The sequence below is a fragment of the Gymnogyps californianus genome, chromosome 13 (genome assembly GCF_018139145.2).
Source record: "Gymnogyps californianus isolate 813 chromosome 13, ASM1813914v2, whole genome shotgun sequence".
Taxonomy (NCBI): Eukaryota; Metazoa; Chordata; class Aves; order Accipitriformes; family Cathartidae; genus Gymnogyps; species Gymnogyps californianus.
This window is the reverse complement of record NC_059483.1, coordinates 22,871,998-22,895,422: the sequence shown is the minus strand read 5'-3', so window position 1 is coordinate 22,895,422 and position 23,425 is coordinate 22,871,998. Positions and strand designations below refer to the sequence as shown.

The 23,425-nt window shown below is 39.9% G+C and overlaps 1 protein-coding gene across 7 annotated transcripts in view; it reads left to right on the top strand.

Moving 5' to 3' along the window:
* Nucleotides 1–23,425, top strand: part of IQSEC1 (IQ motif and Sec7 domain ArfGEF 1) — a 355,484-nt gene that overhangs the window by 186,461 nt on the left and 145,598 nt on the right. For 5 of the 7 annotated variants that reach the window (XM_050904510.1, XM_050904507.1, XM_050904506.1 and 2 more), the window contains one exon: nucleotides 10,245–10,289. The exons of the other annotated variants lie outside the window; for them this stretch is intronic. In XM_050904510.1, the coding sequence (XP_050760467.1) occupies nucleotides 10,245–10,289 (45 nt within the window). The remainder of the gene's footprint in view (nucleotides 1–10,244; nucleotides 10,290–23,425) is intronic. 7 annotated transcript variants of the gene reach the window in all.

The window sequence follows — 23,425 nt, the reverse complement described above, 5'->3', positions numbered from 1 at the left end:
ATGCACATTGATCTATAGTATCTTGTAATCTGCTGCTTCTTGTTAAATGCTAGGTAATCAAAGAAAAGTATCACTGACATGCAGAGGAATAATCATTGGTTGCAAGTGAATGTATTGAAATAGGCTGAAAGTCATATGAATTCTTAAATTGTAGTACTGATGTTTCTGGACAGCTACAGGAACAAATAGCTTTGTCATGATAAGTGATAAATTAGCTTCTGGCAGCATAAACTGTGGCTCATGCTGCCTGCAGATCTGTGCGAGGGAATAAGGCTCCTCTTTAAGCCTTTTGTTTTTATGTAAGCGTTTGCAGTATGCAAACTGCAGGGAGGTGCCTGCAGCATATGGTAATACATGGGAAATACTTAAGCTGCAGACCTCTCTGAGCACTCATTCTGAACTGGGGATTTAGAATCTGCTGATGTGAAGATGAGAAACAAACTATTAGTCTATAAACCAATATGAAAAGTGGAGTAAAGTCTGTCACTGAACCACTCCTGTGGTGCAGCCATGTACTGCTCCATGCCAACAGCTCTTTTAGGCTTTGAACTGTCCGCAGTCATAATGTTCTTAAGTATGCATGGAGATATACCCAACAGAAATAGTCTCCATTTTAAAGGATGAAGTCGTAAGTCTCTGCTCTTAGGATGTAATGTAATGGGGCCAATTTGGTGTGTTCATTTTCATATTCAACTTGATGTGGTTTTTTTACTTCGCTGCATCACTCTTGCACAGAGCTGCTGCTAGCTGTTTTAGGAGGACAGTAATAACACTATAGCTTGCAAAAGGATGCATGGTATTCAAACACAAATTACACATCCATTTTAGGTTTACTCAACAGCCTTTGTTTTCTGTTATTTTTTAATCAAGCGATCTCAAATGCCATGCGAGGATACTTGTAGAATTTAGGTCTTTGTGGTACCTGGGTGGATACTGGTATGGGGACTTGTGCAGAGAGTGCTCTTCTATCTATACTGAAGCTTCTGTGCTTTTTCCCTGTAAGTGATATGATTTTGCTTACACTGCAGTCACACAAAAGATAGCAGTTAGCCTGACTTGGTTACTGCAAGTGCTTAATTCACATTAATCAGGAAACCTTACACATAATGTTAGAAGTGTTTTCAGATTTATGACTCTCATAAACATCACTTTCTTTGCAGATGATATGCAAACAAAAAAAGGGAGAGGTAGCTGCTTCTGGCCAGTAGACACAAATGAGAACTTTTAACGGAGAGTAAGTTTGTCCAGCCATATTGTTGAACAAGACGTTTTCAAACACTTCAGTTCTCAGATTACATTAGCATGCTGGACCTTTGCCTCACAGAGGATTAAACATAGTTCTGGAAACTTTAATGTCTTCAGATTGAATTATATACAATTGGCTGCTGCTGTCAGCAACGTACTTTCTCTTCCTTCTTTGGAAAACCTCAATTCCCATGTTGCCTGTATGGGTTGGTTTTGTTTTCATGGTTCTAAATTTGAGCTGCAAATAGTAGTGAAGCTTGTTAATAAACATCTGATCTTCATGTAGCTCTGGGAATAAGTGCAATTTAAATGATGGGCTTTACTTCTAACAAACCCAAAACCACATCACTGCAATATTTTAATATGAAATCAGTTCCTCTGGCAAGATATCACCTTGAAAAACAATACTGATTAGATGTTCAGCAGATAATAAATTCTAAATGATTTGTTGTCATGAGGGTGGTTCCTTAATAAAGAGCTTGGGTTTTTTTCAGAGTTCGGGGCTGGGTGACTTGCAACTGCTTTGGAAAACCTGGTAGAAGGCTGGGATGCCTAAATACAAGGCATACATGATTGATGTGAACTCTGAAACTGTATTGTAAGACATAGCAGTGAAGAGTCTTAAACGGCAGGGCCATTAACCTTTAGATGTTATTGCTGGAGTTAATCTAGCTGGTGGGAGTTTTTTAAAATTAATTTTTCAAATAACATCTTTCACTGTACAGTGTGTTACTACAAAACTGAAATTAGAGTATTTCTTGAAAAGGAAGCTTCTCCAAGTCCCCCCGTTGTTACTCTTGCAGATTGCTCTAGGAATGCAGGCCCCAACTTTGTAAGCACAAACTGAGTTTTATTTACTATAATTCTGTTGCCTCTGTACAGAAATTCAGTTTTACTTTTCCACAGTCTTCTCAAATTAATAAAGCCAACTGAGCTTGCTAGTCTGGCTATTTCCTCATGGCTTTTAGGTTCATGTTGGGATGGCTTTGTTTCCTAGATACTACTTTTCTTATAGATTTAATATCTCTTTGAGATACTGTGATTATATTTTGATTTGGAAAGCATATTATAAAAATGAGTGTTTAAGCATGCTTCTGTGCTGAACATTTCTGAAATGATGACAGAACCCTGTGATGCAAAGGGAAGCCTCCTGAAGGAGGAAAAATGAAAGAAAGCTTGTGCATATAGCTTGCACACAGCCCAAACCAAATTCGGTTATGTTTCTAGTATGCCAAGTAGAAAAGTGTGTTCGGAGTTTTCCTAAAGCTCTTGTTGTTCTCTGATCTGTTTCTGTTTTTGAAGCAAACCTTTTGGTTACTTAGCCATGTGGTGTCTGGAAGAGATCCAACAAAAAACTCTTATCAATCAGTTGGTTTTCTGAACAATCAGTTGCCTGCTTAGATTTGTAATCCAGATTTAACTGTTAGCGACCTGGGAAAATGAGCTGCACTCTGAGGACAGGCAATATGGGCTTTCCAACTCAGAGCTGTGCAAAACCTCTAGGCCCAGCAGAACTCTACTTGGGAATCTAAGTCCTTCAAGCCCCAAGTGAGGAAAGCTTTTTATTTCTAAGAGCAGCATTAAACATGTATTGAAGTACTTTCTTGTCTACACGGTTCAGTAAAATATTTGGAGCACAATGTATGAGAACAGAAAATGAGAAGCAAGAATTTCAGTGGTATTCTTTAAAGTTCCTAGTTCTTCCTTCTGAATGCTGCCTTTTCATAGGTGAACAGTGCCAGTTGTGTCAGTAAAGCTATTAAATTGTATATCCAAAAGGTAGGCTTAATTTGAGCTATGTTTTCCGCTTTTGTTCCGATGACTAATTTCAATTGAGTGATGTTTAGTTCTGGCCTACTTACCCACGCAATTCTGCGGAAACCTCTGGAGTTGGGCTGTTCTACTTTTAGATCCACGGTTCAGACAGGCTACAGAGAGACAGGTTTTCTGAATTGAATCCACATGTGAATGTAGCTGCCAGAAGCATTACAGGTTTCCTGAGAGCATCTGCCTTTGCAACATAGCTGTTTTAAGATTGCAATGTGTCCCCCAGAGAACTGAATGACAACATGGTAATGAGTTGGTAGAAACAGTGGGTCAGAATAGCCACGCTGCGTCAGAGCAAACATCCGTCTGGGCCAGTACCTTGTCTCTGACAGTGGTCCATAGCAGTGCCAAGGCAGACGTATAGGAGTAAGGCGAGCATGCTGTTATACTAGCCTGCCTTCAGTTCCTGAAGATCTTGATTCACTTGTATTGCACTAATGAATGCAGGACACAGCTGCATGTCTGATAAATGATGCTCCAGCCAGAAAAGGCATTATGGTAGCACTTCTAGCCATATATCCATCAGATTCCTCCTAATTTCTGGCAGGAGCCCACTCTCTTCATTAGTTTCTGGTCTGTGATACTCAAATTAGAATTTCCCACAGCTTGTTTCTTCAGGGCCATTTGTTTGGGACATCAGGCAAAGGGCTGTGTAACAAAAGTGAATGCTGAACTGCTAGCCACTGGGTTCCTTTAGCTCAGGGCACTTCTGAGGTTTTTTCAGGAATGTGTCCTCCCCGATGGCTTGGCAGATCTCTCGGCAAAGCCAGCTGCACTAATGAGGGGGAACTTGAGCTGAGACGTGCTGAGCAGAATTTAGAGGTGGGGGGCTAAAATTAACACAAATGTTACCTTGTTACTTTTTTTGTTAGTCCTCTGTTAAGTAACTTCACCCTATTGTGGGTGCTTTGGGAACTTGGTCACTAAGCAACTAAAGGGGAGCAGGCTGAAGATGACACGGCTTTCTGTATGTTGTTGAACTGCAGCATTATGAAGAAGGCATGATACTGTGCAATGCTTGATACTTTCGTGATTATGGCTTTCACTCGTAGCTAAAGTGTGTTGGGTGTCAAGCTAAACATTCTGGAATCCTATCAGTGCTCTCAGAAGTGACTTACAGCAAGTTCACACAGAATATGAAGGGATGATTGTTTGATGGCCAATGTAATGGCTGGAATATCATTTCCAGTTTTGTTTCTGTAGAAGGGTGTTCTTCTGGCTTAGTATGATCCTTCTGTTGCCTTCTTTTTGCCTTTTGGATGCTTTGGGCTTACCTGCCAAATGGAGTACTAAGACTGGGATCCAAAGCATTCAGCAGTGCTAGGTTTCAGACCGTCCTCAAGCAAGGGTAAATATTTCCGTTTAATGAAGCTGCACTTTGGAATATAAAGAAATAATTTGGTCCTCCTTTGTAACTGAATGTGTGGAGTATGACAGCATCAGCCTGCAGTGAACAGGATTCCCTTTCTTCTGTGCGCTGCCAGTTCATACAAAGAAACTGTGACAAGCAGCAATTATTCACTGAGCAGTATCTAGCACAGTGTCTTAAATATTTAATATATTATTCTGCATTCCTTTCCTCAGCATTAAAAAGATGCAATACCATGCTGCTTCTACCACCAAAGGTTTGATAGAGCTCGGAATTGTCTCTTCCCCTCACGCACACGGACTCTGAGTTGTCATTTGCAGGCAGCGTATCTTTGTAGTGTGATGCTCCAAGTGAATTTCACTTCTTAGCCAAAAGATGATGTATTTGAACAATCTTTATTTGGGATCAAGCTGTGGATTTGCTTCAACTACAGTTATTTAGTCTGCCACCATTGTGCATTTTGATGCCAGAAGAATATCTTGGCTTTTCTCAAATTGGAATTTTTTCTTGCTGCTTGCACAATGTCTGCTTATGATATGTAGTTATTTGTAGCCTCTGTCAGCAATGAGATAGGTAGTACTGTGGTCTCATTTATCCTCTGGTTAACAGATAATGAAGCAGTTGCAGCCATCTGCAGTGATGGAAATGGACTGCTCCTATCCCAACTTAACATTATTCAGTAGAATTGAGCCTGTAGGGCTGGAAGTTGCCCACAGGACCCTGAGGCAGCCGTACTGAGCTATCGCAGTGTGGGGACTCTCACAAGATTATCCGCTCAGCATAGGAAGAACCTCCATATAACTTTGCACTCCGTCAAGAGAGTTAACAATTACTCTGTAAAAGGCTTATAGCACAGATACAGTGCTGGACTACTAGAATTACTATATTCTGTTTATCCAGTCCCAGCAAAAGCATAGTTCCTATGTGGTTCTGTTACACTGGTGCTTACTGCAATCACATTGACATCTTTCTTAGAAATGTCTTAATGATTTACGTTGTCACCATTCCATACTGAGAGACAGAATAGTTTAAATTAAGGTCTCTGCTGTCTCCCAGATCAATAACAGTCCTTGTCTATTATCACAGCTGAGGAAAGCAAGATTTAAGATTGTCAGTTCTTCACAGTATTCATTCTCTACCTTCTCTATGTCCATATGGTAAAAGGAACTCCATCTTATGCAATTTCAGAAGTAATCTTCAATAAGACTGATTTTTGTATTTATGAAAAACAGTTTCTTACATCACAAAAAAGTAAAATAAAACAGAACTTGTATCATTGCTCAAGGTACCAAGAAGCTAATTGTGTGTCTCACTTAAATCTGCTAAAACATTTTGGAATGTGATCTTTTAAACACCCAATTGCTAGGAATCCTGTACCCTTAGTTGTGCTCACTACACAGTGCGAATAACAGGTGTTATAGCCCGTGGCCTTGTTGTTTGCTTCAGGACAGAACTCTCAGCTAGAATTGTATTTACTCTTTTTGTCTATGGATACCTAAAGCCTACTGGATAAGACAGCAACTGTCTGAATTTTAGACCAGTGATTTCTTGGTAATATTTTTACTTTCTCCTGCATAATACACTGTAGAAGTGGGCTATTTATGATTTCTGTGCTAGCTGATGGAAATAGATGCAAGCTCTAAGCAAGTTTGTAATTCAGGAGTTGTGTGTATCCATATTTGGTATAATTCTTTTAGCCTTGAAAGAGGTTGTTATTACCAACAATTACACCCATTCTTCATGTTTCATGCTGACCATGTTAGCGCCAGATAATCCAACTGGGTATAGCCCTGCGTGCCAAGTTTAGTTACAGTTCATGCAATGATTCCTCTGCGTTTTCTCTAAAATGTCAAGAATTTGCATGGCGAAGAGATGTCGTTCAACTGACTCATCAGTGAAATTGGTGCAGATTTCCTCAACTGCCTGCCTAGAAGGACCTTGCAAACTCCATGGAAACAAACTCGAGATACAGAACAGCCGGCAGGGTTGTTTAGAGCATTTCCTGATAATGCAGGATTGTTCTGCAGTTTGTTTTCTTCTCTTTAGTGGTGGTATAAGTCTCAGCTCAATTTTCAGCCAATTCCTTGGGCATAGTTCTACAGTTAATAGTGGTTTGGGTTGGTTTTTTTTTTTTTATTTCTTGTGTACGTACAAAGTGGAAATTGTACATATATAGACAAGTCTTATTTGTAATAGTACATTTTTGATAGCTTTATCATTAGCTAATGTATGGATTTCTTTCTGGACTACAAATGTACTGACTCAGTGCCCATTAGGAATAAACAAATAGGATTGTTAGACCTTCTTGCTTGCTTTCTTTAGAGCAGTGCAATATTTTTTTTCCTGTCCAGTTAACTTGTTAAAAAACAAAACAAACAAACCTTGTTTGAAGTAACCTAAAATAGATACATTTTTATTTTTCCTCAAACAGACATTCCTGAAATTACTTTGTGTAGAATGAGATATTTTGTTTGCTGTAGCTTAATGATACTGTGTTCAGGATTTGGGTTATTTTTATGTTTTAAATTAACTTCCCATCTTTGAGCAGTGTTTGGAGAGAAACCAAAAGATTTAAAGGAGATTTTAGATGTAAAGAAAGAAGGGGAGTGATTATGTGATAATACTAAAATTATTCTGTAAATTCAGTAAGAATTAACTAACTTTCTGTACCCCAAATCCAGATCTTTCAATAGATTATAAACTTGATTTCTCCTGTCTCTACTGGCTTTTTTTCTTGGCCACTAAACTTTGTTTTTCATGTTGTCAGTTTACTCCTGAGGTTTTCCACAACAGCAAGTTGACTCTTTGGGTGGGTGACCAGGTTAAAAGGCCAGGCTATAGCTTTTTCTGGGCATGTAGCCCTCCTTAATGTATGTCTTGGTTTCTGTCTTGCTCCTCAGTAGTGATCTGTGTGCGGCTCTCATCCAGGGAGATTTCTTCAGTTCAGCTCATGTAGCTTTTCCTGTGTTTGAAACTGTTTTCATATCTGATCTTCACATAAGAAAACGAGTATTAAGCTTTTCTCCGTAGGGCTGCCTTGAATTCTGTATTTGATTGAAGAAATTAATTGTGCAAGGATAGGAAGTTTCTAACATAGAGACTTCACCGTAAGAGACTCCATCGTCTGCCTCTGTGCCCCTGGCAGAAGGGCTCCCCAGTGACACAACGTGGGGGCCGCAAGCTACAGCAGGGTCTCTCCGTGACGCAGGCTGCCCACCACGTACACAGCTTCTTTAAAGCAGATAAACTTTTGAAGCCCTTCCACCACCGCGGTGCCTGTGGGACTTGCTGGGCGCTGGGAGCATTGGCAGCTATTGTGGCTCTGTGTTGCCAGCTACCAAATTGATTAGATCTGTGGCTTTTTGTGTTTTGGGCTTTTTAACTGCAGTTACTAAGTACATAAACAGTTACTAGTAGCTCACTGAACTGCTGTTAGCAGCAGCAGGGAAATTTCTAGAAAACTATCTCAGTAAAAACAGAACCTTTCAGCCATGTTTCAGGACAGCCCTAAGATGTGTATTTTTGCTGTCAGAACTGTGCTTTTTCCTATGTATTTAAAAATACACACATCTCCTGACTGCAGCTTTTGGTTGTTGGGGAGCCTACCTTAAGTGTCTGTCTTCAGAAAGAAAACCAAGATATTTTTAATGAAGCTGTAATCCTGCTACTTGTGATTGTGTAAGGAGTCCCTGAGGTCACAACGTGCTCAGTGTCATTTGGCACCACAATCAAGGTTGCGCTGGGGTGGAGGCTAATCAGTGCTGCCTTGTGTCTCATTACCATCTCGTCTTTATGCACAACATATTGTCACTGCACAAAGACGGAGTCTGTTAAATATTTATTTATAGTAAGAGGGGCCAAAACTGTTAAGAGAAAATTTTTTAAAATCTGTGTTAAAAGCAAGGCAAAAAATCACACTCAGCAAGCAGGTTGGCACTTTCATAGCACACTGTGTTAAGCAGTAAACTTAATTATAAGTAAATTAAGTTCACCCTTTTCAATTGTTAAACTAACAATGAGCCACAAAGCCAACATATGTAAGCCACCCCCTCAAAATTCATCACTATTCACAAATGTTGAACTCTGAAAGCAAACAAATTACAGGGTGGAATAAGCTCCTAAAAGCTATTTTAAAGCTTTAGTGCTTTAGTTAAAAGCTATTTGGACAATATGGTTTGTCCCCAATCCTGTACAGCTAATTCTTGCATATGCTGCGTTTACGGCCTCCTGCCTTCACACAACCCTGTTTAGTTTTGTAAACATACTAGTAATCTTGGGATTAAAAGTAAAGATTTGCCATTGATTTACAAATACCCACTGTAAATATAATTAATGCCATTCTAATGCTGATTTTATGAACCTTCATCGACCATACACATTTATGACTATATGAACAAAGGTTGATCTATGGCAGTTTGTGTAAGGGGTATAAATGGATGAGTGCAAATAACCATTTAAAAATTATTTCTAACATGATGGAGTGTTCATTATGAGGCTTTGGCTTATGTTTTATTACAGCCTGTGGAAAAACTGTTTTCACCCTAAAAATTTAACTCTGTATCATATATATGTTAAACCTGAAGTCATGCTCAATGAGAGCAAGTCTAATTAGTAATACCATACTACATGTTAAAATATTGCTGCTTCAACATAAGCGTAGTTGTAATCACCTCGGTACTTACAGTATCTTAACTAAACTTTCTGCTGCAATAGTTCTTCAGGATGACTCTGTAGTTGCCTTTTTGGGTAGAGAACACAAAGCCACAGAATGTAAGGATGACTGTTCTGTTAGTGAATAAATTAAGTAATCTGATGCCCAGTGTGAGAAAAGCCAGCAAGAGGGTAGAATGGAACTTCACGAGGCTCTTGCAGAAGAATTTTGCCCAGCTCCCTGTTCCATGCAGCTGTGCTATTTTTGCTTAGTGGATATACTAAGGATGAAAGCAGTGTGGCCAGGAATATGTACTTGTAAGCTGCACAGTGCTATTCTTCTGTGATCATGATTTGGTTTATGTACACTGCCCTATTCTAGTGCTACTCTTTGCCGGTAAGCCTTCTGGTGAGGACGCTTTCTGCATCTTGAAATTACATACTCACCTAAACTAAGCTTCAACTTTAACTTCACAATTTGCTGAAAGGCGGTTTATGCTCAGGGATAAATTCCAGCAAACATGATCAGAGAGTAATGCAGATGTGTCTGCTGTGGAGCAAGCTAGCACCTCCAAGAAGGATGTTTGCACTGCCTGAAGTTTTCAAGCATCTACAGTGTAAAGTTTCTGATGCTTCCTAAGGCAGGCTGTAATACTTGCATGTGCTAGTATATTCCAAGGTTCTGCACTGATACAGGTGAATTGAGCTGAGATTTTACTGCTAAGTGCACACAGCGCAAGACTGAAAGTAGAAGACAGGTTCTGGAAATGCTTAATATAATGGTGCATACAGTAGAACTTGTGTCAGTCATTCATAGAACAAAGTGTTGTCATTCACATACAACAACTATAGAAGGGTAGAGCGCTTTTAGAACATTGAAAACTGATCACGTTTTGACTAGTTCAGAAAAATGTTTCTGTAATTCCCCTTTCTCTAGTGTGTAGGAAATGGCTGTGGGGTTTTTTGTTTAGTGTTTTGGGTTTTGTGGTTTGTTTTTTTTTTTTTTTACATCCGTGTTTAATGGCATGCTAAGTATTATAAAATATCAATAAAAAGGAAGAAAATGTAAAGTCATTAAGAATTTGACGTTTAAGGGCATAGCATTTTTGAATAGTTTTAATACTTTAATTTTATTCTTTTGCTATCATCTCAGGACTTCATTGGAAACACGAAGCAGCATCTCAACTGATCCGCTCAGGTACTGTAGTAATACAGATGTTAATTTTAGGTTTGAAATAATAGAAATGATCTCTATTCTGTATCAGCTGTACACCACATAACTTTATCTTACAAGCATAGCCAGTAAAGGCATTGACCAAATAGCTGGATTTTTCAATTTGAGAGGGGATAGTTCACTCTCTTCCAGGATTTCCAACTTGAAATTCAGTTCTAGCTTCAAACACTGTATTCATTCTCAGAGAAGCATGAAGGGGAGGGAGGGAAGGTGCACGCACGTGGGCAAACCATCTCTCTCTCAGATTTTTATAACCTTAGATTGTGCTGAAAACATTTGACCTTCCCTAGCAGTTTTATACTGCTTTGAGTGAACAATACTGATTGTGTCAATGTCATTCATGTTTTCCATTGCTCAGCGTTTTGATAAAAGCACATGTATAAACTTCAGAGAGTACTGTCATATGAGTCATTGCAGTGACGGAGATTTTACTTTGATCACTCAATTTAGAAAAAAATGCTTAACACTGTTAACAGTGCATATCAAATGGGCACCTTGCATCTTTTATTCTGATAGTTGCACATTAAAGAGTGCATCAAAGTCACAGACTTCCTTTGATTAAGTTGGGGCAGAGTCCCTTCCTCTCAAATTGATAGTTATTTTGGTAAAAGTCTTCCTTTGGAGATGTTACGGATTGAGGATGTGACTTTTTCCCACGTTGCGTGGTTTTAACCTTGCTTGAACAAAACATTAGTGGGAACTGTTCTGTTTAACCTTATTCAAATTAAAGGCCCTCTTTATTATTAATCTTCCATTATCTTTTAGTGCTTGGTCTTCTGAAAGTAAAGCATATGCCTTATTACCATTTCCTAAAAACACGCCCCACCCCCTGCTATGTTGTAATATTATCTTTGTCTTCAGCTCAGCATAGCAACACTGGACAATGTTCAGTCACGACTGTAGTTTTGTTCCCATCCCCCGGTTTGATTGGAACACTGTTTCTTTGTGTGGTAGGACAATGCAGGAAACAATGTCAACCTCCCCTGCCCTGCTTTTCTGCAAACTTATTTTAGCAAGAACATGACGTAGCTGGTTTGTGATTTACCATTCTCTGGGGTAAGGTTCCCACGACCAGGTATTGCTGCCATCTTTATTCCAGGCCAGATAAATCTTTGTGAAAATAGCAGATTTTATTACAATGTTTTTCCATCCAGTGGAATTTTTTCCATGGGAGGGTATCAGTAAGAAAGATGGGGAAGAACTAGATAGATGTAAGAAGTGGCTGAATTTTAACATTTGATGGGAAAAGGAAAAGGGAATATTCTTTGAATAGGTTTAGTTGCACTGAATAGACCTGTTTTCTAGAAACTGTGGTGGTTGAATCATTTTAAGTTGCTATGGGATCATAAAAACCTGAATATTTCCTTGTTTAAACTATTTTCAATAAAATGAGACCATGTGATTTAATATCCACCAATATGGCCACTGCCATTGCTGCATGGCCTCATGAACCATAAAGTTTAATACACACAGTATATGTGTTAAGTTCAATGGCATTGGCTCTCATTAGTATGCATTCAGTGGGTAACACTTTCTTAAGCGTGCAACAGAGAGATGCAGGCTGGTATGGAATCCTTGATTGCGCTTCTTTATATTTCAAACAATAGTTTTATAATAGCTTATATTCTACCTTCTTTTTCAAAAAAATTTTTAAGCTGTTAAGTTATCAGAGATTTTGAGATTTTCCTCTTTATCCTATTCTCTTCTGTAAAACCTCTGTGCTCAGGCATTTCCTAAACTAATTCAAACAGATAATCTTGAGAATACTTGTAAACTTTTTTTACAGAGCTGTTTTTATAAAAAGGTATTTGGAAAAAAATTCATTTGGATGCGGTAAGTCCTTTGGAATTTTGAGAATTGGGGTGAAATAATATCTGGGAGTTACCAGATGAGAATGTAAAAACGCAACTCTTAAACGGCAAATGAAATAATTTTATGACGTTTAAAAACTCTAGAGTGAAACAATCATAGAGGAGACATTAAAGAAATTTCCAGATTATATCAGCTAAATCAGTGAATTTTTCCTAGGGTTAAATAATTATTGAAGAAACAGCATGTAAAATCTAGTAGACTTCAGTAGGTCAAATAAGCCTGTTCTGGAGCTGTAATTAAACAGAATTAAGGCTATTATTTTTAAGTAAAATGAAAGATAGTAGAAGACTTCTTGTCACTAAATGTGTTCTTGGGAACCTTTTGAGCAAATTTGCCTTTGAATGACCCATAAAATGGAATGTACCAATTAAGATGAGCCCGTCCAGTGTCCTGTCAAGCAATTAGTATTTTCTAGTCAGGCTACTTTCGTTGCATTTTGCTCGCTAAGTTCCTGTAAGTAACTTAAGTTCCTGTAAGTTTGCCCTCAAAGAACCACTCTTCTAGTTCTCGCCTGCTCTGGAACGTTGTAATCCAGACTTCTGATTTTGTTAAATTTCGGTTGTATGTAGATTCCCCACCAGACAGATCCATTTGTTTCCCCTGGATTTATTTAGAGTGCACTTGGATTCTGTAGGTTCAATTTAAAAGTTATACAGTTGTGAGATCAGAGAAAAGCCCAGTGCTCTAAAGAGTAAGGGCTAATGTGAAAAATTTGCTTATGTCCATTATAAAGAGAAAAATCTGTACAAATCGGCATCCTATATATATATGTATGTATATTTTGTTTTGCACAATTTCTTTCATAGTCTGCGCAGGATTTGTTCTGGATATTTTGAGTTGGACCTTGTCAGTTTTCAGCCGGTATCTGAAAATATTTTGTTTCCTAATATGTAAATCTTAATGTGGGCCTTCTGGAGTGTTGTATTACCAGAGCTGTTTCAAGTGGTCCAGAAATTTAAATATTTAAGCTTTGCAGATATTTGTGGCATATTTGTCATCTTTTGTAACAAATTGATCAACTAGTCTTTGTACAAGTGTGGAGAAGAGACATGCAGAAAAGATACTCAGCATTAAGAGAACAGCAAATTTCTTACTATTCTACTTCATGAAATTTTGGCAGCTTAGAGGCTTAATAACCAAAAATGAAGGGTCGTATCAAATGGCGATTAATATTCATCTCTGGGGGAGTGCATAAATCTGAGAGCTGTTTGAAGCAAAATAACTTTGTTGTGACTGGAGCGTTTCTAGGCAGCAGAGCTTCCCTTTGAGTAAAGAGGTGGGGAGAAAGAGAGCTTGATTTTGTCCCTGATTCTCTGGGCATCTCTGTAGAGCATGTCACCAACATGCCTGGGTGTCACAACGGTGCAGCAGAGCCTGAGAGCTCTGTATGAGCACAGCTCTTCCATTTTCCCTGACTGGGAAGGGATACTTGCTGAAGTGGTACCCAGAAATGTGTAAGAGGGACAGGAAGAGAGGTCTGGTTTGCCAGAGCCTTTAACATGAAACTCTTCCTTATTCTTTGTAGGAGCAACCCAGGAAATTTTCCCACCAACTTGCATGTGGAGACTATTTGATTTCCAGTATCAAGAAAGGGATCCAATGTACAGGGGCTTTGTGTGCTGTTGTGTTCTGTCAGCAGTGAGGCCTTTAAGCCTCCCAGGAGCTAGTTCAGCATCTATTCGATTGCACAAAATCTTGTTTTGTACACCTTATATGTATTCCTTGTATGATCCCCACTTTTTAATGTGGTGTGCACAGGGTATTGTGGAATTAGTATAGGAACCACACGGTCTTGGTCTCATGATATTCCTGAGCTCCACGATGAACAAATCGCTAGCATGAAGTTTTTGTGTGTGGCTATTGAAGTATTTTACCCTGGAGTCATGAAAGACTCATGGAAAACAGTTTTCTTACTGCAGGCTTACAATTTTTGTACTCCACGTAAGTAGGTGGATACACTGTTTTTCTGGGAAAGTGAAATATTTTTCAGGAATGTTCCTGGCAGATCACTATAAGGGTGTAAATAAGTGAATATCAGTAGTTCAATTTATGTATTTTATGAAGGGTTAAAGATTATGTAGCTAGACAAGTCAATTTTCCTGATTTCCCTGATTTGAAATCAGTATACTAGTAACTCTAGCAGGCACTGACCTCATGCTGGGGTTATTTTATACAATGCTGTCCGTCATCAGTGGATTGTTTTACTTCAGCCTCAAAGCTTCATGGATTGACAAGACAACCATCCCTAAAAAAGGAAGTGGTGTACTATATGATTTTCACTTTGCCCTTTTTTTAGTGGCTGTTTTTGAAAGACTTGTCAGAGGCTTCAGTACACTGCTGCCAGAGCTGCCTCTGCATAGCAAAACTCTAAATGACTACAGCAATCTTCAGCAAAGTGCTCGCAGTACCAGTGCTGAAGCTGCAGCACATCCAAAAATTGCTCCTCTTATTAGGCCTGGGAATTCTAAGTCAAAGGTTTTGGTAAATGCCTTTCTGAAAGAACTAGTTTTATATCCAGGGTGAGCGTGAGATGAAGCTTAATTTTCTTTGTTGTTTTCCTCTGGAAGACAAGTAAAAATGAAGAGCATGTTGAGAGCATGGTGCTTTTCATTTGCAAAAGTCCTAATTAGCATTTTCTCTGCATGCAGTGCGGTATAATCAGCATTGGTTGCTGTCAGAAAATTCATGGGCACATAGCTCCTACTCACTGAAAGTCCAGTATTTAGAAGTAAGTAATTAAGGTGAAAAATAGCTTCTCCCCCCGGAAGGGGTATGATGGAGAGAAAGAAACTGCTTTGCAATGTGAACGGTCAAAGGATAAGTTTTCAGAAAAGTCTCATTTCAGGATCAAGTCTTTGGATGGTGTCTTTTGAGCTTAATTGTCTCAGTATGGCTTTCCCCTTCTCCTTCCTTGATCCTGAGAAGAGCTATTCTTGGTTATGGGGCGAGGCATTCCTTGCTGCTGCTTCTTTTTTTCTTTCTTTTTTCTTCCTTTTTTTTTTCTTTTTTTTTTTTTAAAGGAATCTCAAGAAATTCAGGCAGAAGAATGTTCCAATAGGGAAAACTGTTTTTTTGCTACGTGTTTGGTCATGGAACTAAAGGGAAAAAGGTTTCCGCGTTACCCTCTTGGCAGTGTACCGTAGCCTTTGTAATGGACCAGCCCAGGCCAAGCCAGGAGGCAGCACCAGGGAGCCTGAGGAAGGCTGGGGCTCGCCAGGAGGCACTGGATCTCAAGGGCCTTTCATTCAGTTCTTCTTTAGATAAAACTGTCCCTGGAAAACAGGGGCTGATATTAGGGATGAAAAGCTGGGATGGAAGATTTTGATATGAAAATCTGAATATCCTTAGCATGATGGCATCACTGCCTTGAAGATTGCCAAGCTAATGAAGCCCAAGGGAATATGAGTACAGGAAGAAAAATAGGCTTGAACTTTCACAGTATTTAATATTGTTAGAGGACTTGCTTCTCAAAAGTAAGCAGTAGTGTTTTCTTAGGAATCACTGTAACAGTACCAGTTCTGATGCTGGTCTGAAAGCAGTCACAGTGAGTAAATGCAGGCATCACAGGCAGTTGATTACTTTGAAGAGAATCTTTAAAAGAAATTATTTTTTAGAGGGCCCAAATCAAATGCATGTCACGTTCCTGCTTTTTCATGCAGGTTGCTTTTCTCATGATCTGTTTCCACCACTCACCCTACACTGTACTGTTTTTAGGGAAGTCCCAGACAAAGTGTGACATGAACATTTTTGAATGTTGCCTAGGCATAATTTACCTATTTCTTTACTTCACTAAAGAAACTGCCAATTCTTATTCAAATATATTTACAATTTCATTTCAAGTAAACTTACACAAACCAGTTTTCTAAGAAGTTGCAAGGCACTTACGTAACTGAACAGTGACAATGAGTAAAACCAGAAACCAAAAGGATCCCTAAATATAGCTTATTATCCAGGCACTTGGGGAACTAGATATGTCTACATGGAAAAGAGCCTCAAGTTAAGCTTTAGGGGTTTGATTTTCTTTTCATATTTTTTAAACAGTGTTAATTTTTTCTTTCTTTTTTTTTTTTTTTTGAAACACCTGTCCAAGTCCCAGAGTCTTTGCTTTTAAGTATTTCTTCAGATTCTGATTTTGGTTTTGTTGTTGAATCTGTTGAACTCTTAAGTTCCTATACCTTTTTGATACTATTGCAAGCTACATACTAAATGTTTACTATTAGTGATTTTCAAAAACTCAACAGAATGAGAAATACCCAAGTTGTAGTTTCTGGAAAAGTAAACTTAGCAGCAAACTGGACTTAAGAATTGGTCGGTCTCCACTAGGATACTTGTTATTTGATAATAACAACAAAAACTTTTAAAAAAAATGATAAATTGCTATTGAAGTCTTCTCTTGTCCCAGTAATGTTTCCTGCAAAATAGCAGTTCTGCGCTCTTAACTCTTTCTCGGCGTATCCTGCGAGACTGGGGGAACTCCTTAGAAGTAAAGGTGCGCGTTGGTATAGAGAGGCAAGAACGGGGTGGAGGGGGGGAGGGAAGGTGGTAGACTTGGGCCGATGTCTTTCATAAAAGATAGAAATTAAATTTGGACTCCTCTCTTTTCAGAATAAAGGCAACCTGCTGTTATCGTGTCTCGCCAGAGGTTTTAAATGGCAAATGCTGCTAATTTTGAAATTTCCTTTAAAGCAGCTGACTGCTAATTGCTCCGCGCTCCCTGCGGAACCAGAACGGCTTTGGACTCCCGCCGTAGCTCCGGGCGGCCGGGAAGCTGCTGTTCTGCATCCCTGCTCGTGAGCCCGGCCCCGAACCCGGTCTCCGCCGCCGGGGCTGCCCGGGGCACCGCCGCAGCGCTCGCTGCAGAGCCGTGCCTGCCCGCAGGCCGATGGCGGCGGCCGCTCCCCGCTGGCCGCTCCCGGCGTGTCCCCGCTGCCCCGGCAACGCCGGCAGCCGGCCGGGCCGGCGTCATCGCTCGGGCTGCGGCGGGGGCTGCCCCACCGCGCACCGTGTGGCTCCCGTGATTAGTTTTTCTTCACGCAGACCTGACTGGCAAAGTGCGTTGGGAATAAGATAAGCATAATTTGGTTTGCGAGTGGGGAGGGTCTGCGCTTCTGCCTGTCTGGTTTGGGGTGGGTTTTTTTTTTTTTTTCTCTCCCCTGTCATAAGGAGCCCACAGTTTTCATAGGTGCTGGCAGACAATGGAGCTGATGTGATTTACACAGGAGGAGCTGATTAACAGAGCTGTGTGCTGCTCTATTTAAAAAAAAAAAAAAATAGAAAAAGGAAAAAAGCCTGCAGTTCCCATGTGATGGGATCATAGCACTGCTGTGATTGTAGGGCAGTTGTTGTCAGATCTGATTGAGATAATTGCTTGCATTTTCCGAAGTTCTGTGAGCTTTAAGGATGCTTTCCAAAGGTCCTTCAAAAACCTTAACTGGAATATATATGTGTTGTTTGACCAGAGGGCTCTTAGAGTGGCCTAAAATAGCGAAAAGGAGAAGTGGGATTTCTGTGTAATAACAGTTATCCCAGTAGTATTGGGGACCTTTGGAAAGATAAACTGCAATCAGGATCAAAGAGCACACATGAATTTGTATCCTTTGTGCGACTGCCTCTTTGTATTAAAGTAGGATACTGTAACCGTGCAGGTGCTGTGCCATGTGCATGACTAGCTGCATATATTGGTAGCAATTAGAAACACGCTGCAGCAGTAAGGAGAGGAGTGTGTTGGACTGGATTTGAGTCATTCAAATCATAACAAAAAGAAGTCTTGTGTTGTTAAAACCTAGCTGCAGACTACAGTTGCTGCAGTAGAAGTATTTGAAAATGCTGAAGTTAAAGGCCTTCTGCTTGGATTACTGGCAGTTTTTATGTCTCCAGCCTCTTCATGGTTTCTATAAAAGGTAAGAAAACATTAACTCTGAAATGCTTTTCAGAACTGGGTGGCTGCACATGATGCCACCAGTGCTTTTACTTGCTATTCTACTCTATTGCTGAAAGGCAAATATGCAGGGCAAAAGGGAGTGGTAGAGAATTAATGAGAACTTGTGACAAAGATTGTAAAGCTGCTTTTTTATTGCATTAATTATCAGCCACTTTTGTCTCTGTGCATGCAGATGTGAAAGGTGATGATGCTGTTTGGTTTTAACATTTACTTTGTCACATCATCTCAGCTAAGACTCAATTAGTACTTTTTCTTCTCTGATATTTTATCCTTAGGCACGGTAGCTTGTGTTGTGTAGTGTACAGACTGTAAATAGCACTAGGAGATTAATTGAAATGTCACGGAAATTTATGTAATGCAGAGAAGATCCTTTTTTTCCCAGAGATATTTAGTAATATAATAGTTCATCTTTCATCTCCCTCCCAGGACAAAGTGCACATCATAGTCATTCAGAGCAATGGGCACTTCACTTAGGCAGGTCTGACATACAGCTTAAATGATTGATGGTGAATAGTGATCATAAAGAATAGGACTGGGTGTCTGATGCATTGAGCTTGCCTATTTAATGGAACAGCAAAATAAGCAATTCCGTTTAACGTGTCCCTGAACTTACCCTGATGCTTTTTAATCTAAACTTGTGTTTTCTTGCTCTTGATTTATGCTACTAAGCAGAGGGACTTATGTGTGTTTGAATTTTCTGGGGAAAAAGTGGGGATCACTTCATTGTTAACAACAACCATGCAATTCTTTAAAATAGGATTCTGTTCTTGTTATGTACACTTTCTGGTCTGACTACCTATTGTCAGCCTACAGAAAGTGCTTTGTACTAAATGCTAATTGCAGTTGAATTTTTCATGCAGTGACTGAAGGCTGGAAAAGGGAACTGTTCCAATCTTTTTCAAGGTTTAAGGGGTGCCCTGCACTTTCTGGCATTGAGTAATATAGGACCCTCATCTGTGACCATTGGCTTGTGAAGTTTCAAAAGATAGCTTTATTCTCCTCTTCTTGCAGCTTTTCACAGATTTCATTTCTAAGCCAAAAAATTTCCAACCTGTTCCCAGCCCATTGTAATGTCTTCCTTGCTGAGAAACCATATAAAATAATAGAAATGCAGCCAGACTGTTTTGACACAAATAAATACAACTAAACTAAAGCTTTATGTCTTGGATTCCTGGCGAAATCCCAGCTTTGTTGCAAATGAATTACTGTAGATTATTCTACATCTCCTAATGGAAACCTCTGTAATAGCTAAGGACTGACCATTTATTTCCTTCAGATAGTTAATTTAATTGTCATCAAAGCCTAGATGTACTTGAGCCCTCCTCCTGGAGTGTGTTTGCATGAACAGAAGTAAAAAGAGGACTTAAGCACTTAAATATCCGATAGAAGCACTTTGCTCTCATCATTTTGAGAAAAGGAAAATTGAAGGAAAGTTGCAACTTTCTCACGTTTTAAACGAAATAATTTCTTGATTAAAGCACAGTGACAAGCAAGCATGAAAAGCAAACAATCCAGAATAACAAACCTAAATGCAAGGAAGTTCGTATTAAAAAGAAAAAAAAAAACTTTCTTGAGACTTACTTTCAATTATGTTTTATTAGTAATTGTAGATTGTTTAAAATGCTCTTGGAAAAGAGCCAAGGGGCTGTGGGGAAGACTTTTGTGTGTGCCTGTGTGTATATACTTCTTATTTTTATGTATAAAATGAGATAACCAAAACAGGACTTGAGTACCATTTCCATTACACGGGTCTTACTACATGAATTTTTAGTATTAGCGTTAGGGTTATTGCCTGCCCTCTGTTATACCTTGACGGTGTGGGGGAAGACGTGTCAGAGAACGTAGGCAGGAGCAAACTCCAGACATCCCTGTATGACGTTCCCTCGTGCCACCACTATTACCTGGTGACCAGGCATGGCTTCAGGTGAAGAGGTGCAGTTACAAGTTGTGGGGGAAGCAGTACCAAACCCCTAAGCCTTCCCCGTGTACAGGTAGTGCTATGACAGCAGATGACTGTTCAGAGCAGACATAGGGAAGCTGTGGAGCAGCTGCCCACCTCCCACTTAAGCCGTGTGTTCCTGATCCTGTGGGGTGACTCAGAGACTCATTGCTTGGCCATGAGAGCTCTGCTCATCGCTCCTCGTGCACTTACCCTCCCCAGCAGTGCTTAGCAAGCCGTACATGACAAGAAATGTGACTGTTCTCTTTCCTTTTGTGGACTGTCTGAGCAGAGCATGACTCTTATTTTCAGTTGCAGTCAGTGCTGAAAACTGTGGTAAATGTTTCTTGTTGCTTCAGAAGCTCTGTGGCTTGCTGCAACACATTCAGAAATCAAGCTGTGTTTTTCAGCTTTTGTTACTCAGGGCAGTCTTGTTGGGACCATGTCTGTTGCCTGACCTGGACAATTCTGATTTATGGTATAATTTTGTCTTGCACTGGGAGCCACTTGCATGGAACTGTGCATCTATATTGAAATCCATGGATTTCAAGAGAAGTCCATGCAGGGTGTGTTAGGTCTTGCAACTTTTCTTGCATAGCAGTATTCACTGCTTGTGCTGGTTGTGTGATAGAGTGCGCACACAAAGCGTACACCCTGAATGTACAGAGCTGAGTGGCAGGATAGGGCTGGCACGCTATGTTGCTGTTTGGGAAGTGTGCTTCTTCCTCAAACCCTTGAGAACAAGATTACACCGAGAGGCTCAGGCAGACCGTGGTGGTGGCCCGTCCCAGCTGCCCAGAGCTGTGGGGCTGGGAGCAGGATTGGAGGACAGGGCAAATGCGCCAGTCCCCCTCCCTGCCTGTAGCTGTAGCGCCAGTTGGGGCACTGCAAGAAAATAGTGATTCTGGATAATGGGACAGAGTAAACTAGGACAATTTTTGCCTTCTGAGGTGCTAGTTTTCAGATGTATGCAGGTATACAAGGTAAAAATCCAATTCCAAAACTCTTTATAGCAAGCTGCGCGTGTGACATTCCTAAAGAGAAGCCCAGCTAAGGGCAGATACCCAACCTAGAGTAGAGGGCTTCTGTAGAGTTTGCAGTCCTTTGTGAGAATTGATTCAGTGGGGTGTATTTCCTCAACACAGCAAGGGAAAGGGGGAAATAGGACAAAATAAACCAACTGCACTTGTAGTCCATTTCTTAAATTTGACAGCGGCTTCAGTAGCCAGGACTTTGCCCATCACATGTATCTTCACAAAACAATTCCTGCAAGGTAATGATGCTGATGCCTCCAGTAATGTGTATGTAACTAACAGCCTGCGTTTATCCAAGTTGCAGCAGACTGTATACAGCAAACTGGGGGGACTGGGGTAGAAACCTGGTCCAAAAAATGTTTGGTAATTCACTAATTTATGAAAAGCAAATTTCAACACTCTGTTGCCATTAACACTGAGTGCATTTTGGTCAGTGGTATATAACCCCTCACTTAAGTGCTGGTTTTCAGTATCCTTTGAATACAGATACTAAAAATGCAGAGATGTGTTTCTATAACAGATTAAAGTGTAAGATGAGCAAATCACTGTAGGGTTTCTGTGGAATTTTGAGGATGAATGTCTCATGCTTTACTCAATGGATTATTATAAAATCATGTGACTTCAGGTTTAGCATGTGAAAGTGAAGATTTTCTTTAGCCAGTGGGTGCATCGTGCTGTGCTTCTGCCAGCTGGTGTGTAATAGCCCAAGCGAGAAATTGTTACCATTAGCATTGCATTAAAGATAAAGCATAAGGTGAGAAAATTTGTGACTGGCGGTGAAGGCGACTGTAATGTGTAGTTTTGGGGGGATTTTTCCTCCCAGAATGTCTTCTCTCTTCTTGCTAAGATAAGAGTATTTTAAAAAACATAAGGAAATTGCCAAGTTTGTAAAGGCTACTTTACTGGAATCCAGTTGCTTGACAAGCAAAACAGTTTTTAAATGATTTCTTCTCACGTTTCATTTTTCTTTCATCAATTTGGTCTCTCTAAAGGAAGCATGAGTCTCTTACAGAACAATTAGGGCCATTTCTAACAAGCATCTGATTCCAGCCACCCCGATGGAATAAGATAAGTGAGAGATTACTTTTTTTGAAGCAGGGATTAGTTGAAATTGTTTCTGCTGGTCTTCAGTTGGGACTAGCAATTCCAACATTGTGATTCAGCATAGATTGAATCATGTGCTTAAGCCCATCTCCGGGCAAGAATAGGTCTGTATTTTGGTATATGATTCAGTCCCATTAGGATGTTTCAGTGATGATTATAAATGAAAATGCTTTCATGAATTTGCTTGGTAGGAGCAACTTATCACTGCCATCCGAGAATATCACAAAGTAACTGAGTGTCAGAAGCTACTTAAAGCCACTCTAATATAGCGCTCTGCAGGGCACCTGCAGCTCTGTGCTCATCCTCTTTCCCACTCTGTTATCCAAGACAAATTTGCAGCATTTGAAGCCATTAAAGGAATTGCCAGCCTTAATTTAGATGCAGTTTCAAAGACAGCACATGTGCTTGAAATGATCTATGTCAGGATTGTCCACTAGGTTAACTCTTTGTTAAAAAGAATGTGCTTTGATAGTCTTTGTTCTTCATTTCTGGTGTTAACAGCATGGACTCTGCTTCTAGGATTATGTGAGGTGGGTTCAGATGTGCCAGCTAACGTGCTTGCTAACAGGCATGGAGCAGTACTGCTGTTTCCTTTAAGTAAAATGCAGCATGAAAAAAGATGCGAAGAACTCAATTGTCATGTGTTACTACATAGTTAAAGGGAATGCTATTGTTAAATTCATTATTTAAAAACAGATTTAAGAAAGGGAAAAAAAAAGTTATAGGTAGTGTGTTACATACAATACTATAATTCTGTATTCCTGGAAACAATAGCTGTATACTAGTTACAAATCTCAGTAACCGGGGGGGGGGGATGATCCTTAGGTTCTAGTACATGAGAGCAGGGAACTTCTTTTGCTCACTTATGGACAGTGATGCCAGTTGGTTTGCTTTTCTTCTTGCTGTCATTTAAATTATAGCTCCTTTGCAATATCTTGAACAAAACAATAGCAAAATGGGTGGGAAAAATTACTGAAGCTTTGTCTTGAACTTGCATTTAGAGTTCACCATATATGTTGTTAGAAACAAATAATTTGCTTTCACTTGACAGTGACTTCATCCAGAGCAGGACTGAGTCATATGCCTATAGTACAGCTCGCTCTCTCCGGAGGTTCGTGTTGGCAACGTTTATGCATTTGCAGAGCAGCTGAGAGCATAAAATTCTCTCCTTCTCCTTATCCCCCAAAATCCACCATCCTCTTGAAGTACA